Source organism: Lotus japonicus, chromosome 3, assembly GCF_012489685.1.
Source record: "Lotus japonicus ecotype B-129 chromosome 3, LjGifu_v1.2".
NCBI lineage: Eukaryota > Viridiplantae > Streptophyta > Magnoliopsida > Fabales > Fabaceae > Lotus > Lotus japonicus.
In genome coordinates this window covers 632,269-635,175 of record NC_080043.1, presented here as the reverse complement: position 1 = coordinate 635,175, position 2,907 = coordinate 632,269, and the positions used below count along the sequence as shown (strand labels likewise).

The window sequence follows — 2,907 nt, the reverse complement described above, 5'->3', positions numbered from 1 at the left end:
AAAATTCAAAATATTTTATTGGATGTGTCAAGGGTTTAGGAATTCGAGTTTTTCTTTTGTGAAATTTAATATTTGGAATATGAGTTTTAAACATAAGAAGATCGTGGATGATTAAGTCAAATTCATTTGTCAAGATTTTGAGTAAAAAAAAATGATAATTTTAAGTAAAAGCAAGGTGATAGATACTTAGATAGATTGTTGAGGCTAAGAAGTATAATTAATACCTTAAGTATTTTATTTAATTTTTTTCATGTATACTTTATTTAATATATTACTTCTTCATAATTGTTTCTCTCATTAGTTAATTTGATGAACATATAATTAATAAAACAATGATAAAATAATATTTTAGAATCATAATTTGAAATGTAAACAAAAGTAAGAGTTTGCTTACAATTAAGAAAATGAAATGGCTATTATTTTTCTCTTTCCCCTTTATTTTTGGCACAAAAAGGTTTTTTTTTAAGGAATATTAGTGTAGACAAGGTTTTTTTGAAGCTGACGTGGTTCTTTTTTCGCCATGTACTCAAAATTGGCACATATTTGGCTGTATTTGTGGACATTCCCTTGGATACACACACCAAAGCCAAAGGTTTGACTTCATATTTGGCTGTATTTGATGGTTTTTTCCAAAATATTGCTTCCTCTGTTTTCAACACTCTTCTCTGTTGTCATCATGGCTCGTGATGCTTGCTACTGCTGCCAAAATAGTGGGGCTTTCTAACAATAATGTGTTAACTCTTCGTGAATGTCATTTGTTTTTATATTCTAGGTGCAATGTTTGTTAGAAATTTTGGGGTAGTTCAATCATTGAAATAAAACAATGTTAAAGTTTGGTTAACTAATGTTGGATGAACTTGACTACAATTAGCCCCATTCTCCTTGCATTATTTTCATGTTGTCTTTGTCCCCCACATAATCCTTAGTTTGTGTATAGTAAAGGTTGTAAAACAAACAAAAATTGAGGATGTCTTAGACAGACAGAGGTCCCACATCGATCCATATCACACTTTTGAATAATTTTGGGAACCTTTCACTACTACCCAATATCCAGGTATAAACAAAAGTAAAAGCTAGAAATTGTAGTTTTTTTATTTCTTTCTAATGTTACTAGTTACTACTGCTGTGCCATGTTATGTTATAGTCCATCATATGCATGAGTTGGTTTTTCAATGATTGAGGTGTGTTTGTCATTCTAGATCTCTTTTTGTGTTTTTTATACACATTCAAACTGTGTTGAAATAACTATAATTTATTTATACTTCACTTTCTATCTATCTCTCTTTTCTTTTTATCATATTATTCATCACATTTTTTACTTTGTCTCTATTTTCTTTCTATTTTTCTCTTCTCTCTACTTCATTTTCACTTAAAATGAAACATAAGCAAAATTTTATCCATGTTGGAATGTACGCTCATGCAAATATAAACATACATGTGTCATCAGAGTGAATGTAGTTTAGGCCAACTTAAACGTAAATACGAACACACATCACTACATTTTTGTACCACATGCTTGTCCATTAACTGGAGAAATGATTAAAAAAATTTGTGACCTTCCTATGATACTAATCAAGGCTCACTTTTATTACATGCTGCATTAGTAGATAGTAGTAGACTAGTAGTTAGTACCATATCTCTGTGGAGAATGCTATATTTCATGGCTTAAGCTCAATGGAGCCATAATCTAGCAACTCCTGAATCATCTGTTCTATGTGATCATCTGCAAGAACTGGCTCAAATTGTTGCTCTGGAACTTCAAATTGGCCTTTTTTCCCTACCCAATTCCCTTCTAACCACTGCAATTCCTCATGCCTCCTCTGTGGCCATCTAAAGTCAGCAATGCCTGTGCTTGTTCCAGGCATGTCATTGCATCTTAGTGGCATTTGAGGCCCTTTTTGTGGCGGTTTCTGCTTGGCCATTTGAAGGGAAAGTGAGGCCATATGACACTTGTGCAGCTTAGCAGTCAAAGTTGCAGAGAGAAGCTTAGCTGAAGATGAATGTGGCTCATTGGGATTGTATGGGAAATTGGTTCTTGCTTTTGGCCCACACATGAACCTTGCTGCTTCATCATAGGCTCTTGCTGCATCTTCTGCTGTTTCAAATGTTCCTAGCCATATTCTTGTCTTCCTATAAACCAAATAACAATATCAACAGCAATAAAAACATCAACATTCAACAAGAGGTTCATAGAATGTAGCATGTTTGAATCATTTTCTTTTTTTTCAGAAATAATTCTAAAACCCAGAAGTAAGTTATTCACACACCCATACATTTTGATTTTAGAATTAATTGTAGAAAGATTTCCAAACATGCACTATAATTAATTTTAAAGTCAAAATTAATTATAGAGAGACTCTTATGTGACTACCAAAATTGTTTCTGAGAAACGAAAAACTGATCCAAAGAAGTAGTGATTTAAAAGAAACAAAGATCTACTAAAATTCATAACAAAAAGATAGGCCTTTTGAAGTGTAGGAAGAAAGAGAGAGTATTACAAAAGAGGGTGGCGAATTTCAGAGACCCAAGAGCCCCAATGCCTCTGACGAACACCACGATAGCGTTGTTGGGGTCTAGCCATGAATATGATGATGGGGTTTGTTTGCAGGTTGCTGAGAATGAGAAACAGAGAATGTGAAGTGGAGGAGAAGCTACCTGTGTAGCACTTACTTATATAATCGTTTTTTGCGGCTTACTCTTACACTGAATCTAGAATGGACCCACACAACTGTTTTCAGCCTTTGTTTCCCTACTTCCCCTGTTTTCCAAGTGGAGTAATTTTGTAGTTTTACGGATAGGTGAATCTTATTATATTAACCTTAGCTCTTTTTTTAAATCAAATAACCTACGGCCAACCTACAACTGCAATTAATCTCTTTGTTAAGTCTCGGATTGACTAGAGATTAT

The 2,907-nt window shown here is 33.5% G+C and overlaps 1 protein-coding gene across 1 annotated transcript; it reads right to left on the bottom strand.

Moving 5' to 3' along the window:
• Positions 1-1,413: 1,413 nt before the first annotated feature.
• LOC130748442 (ethylene-responsive transcription factor ERF003-like) lies at positions 1,414-2,629 on the bottom strand. Its single transcript, XM_057601660.1, has 2 exons — positions 2,499-2,629; positions 1,414-2,130 (listed from the first exon to the last, which is right to left on the bottom strand). Exons 1-2 carry the CDS (start codon positions 2,579-2,581, stop codon positions 1,659-1,661), a joined length of 555 nt encoding a protein of 184 aa, XP_057457643.1. The 5' UTR covers positions 2,582-2,629; the 3' UTR covers positions 1,414-1,658.
• Between the last annotated feature and the right edge of the window lie 278 nt (positions 2,630-2,907).

Excerpts from the sequence above, each read along its gene's own strand:
- LOC130748442 (XM_057601660.1), bottom strand. The coding sequence starts at position 2,581 with ATGGCTAGACCCCAACAACGCTATCGTGGTGTTCGTCAGAGGCATTGG. Across the intron at positions 2,131-2,498 it reads GAAATTCGCCACCCTCTTTT|GAAGACAAGAATATGGCTAG; the intron begins GTAATACTCTCT and ends TTTGGTTTATAG.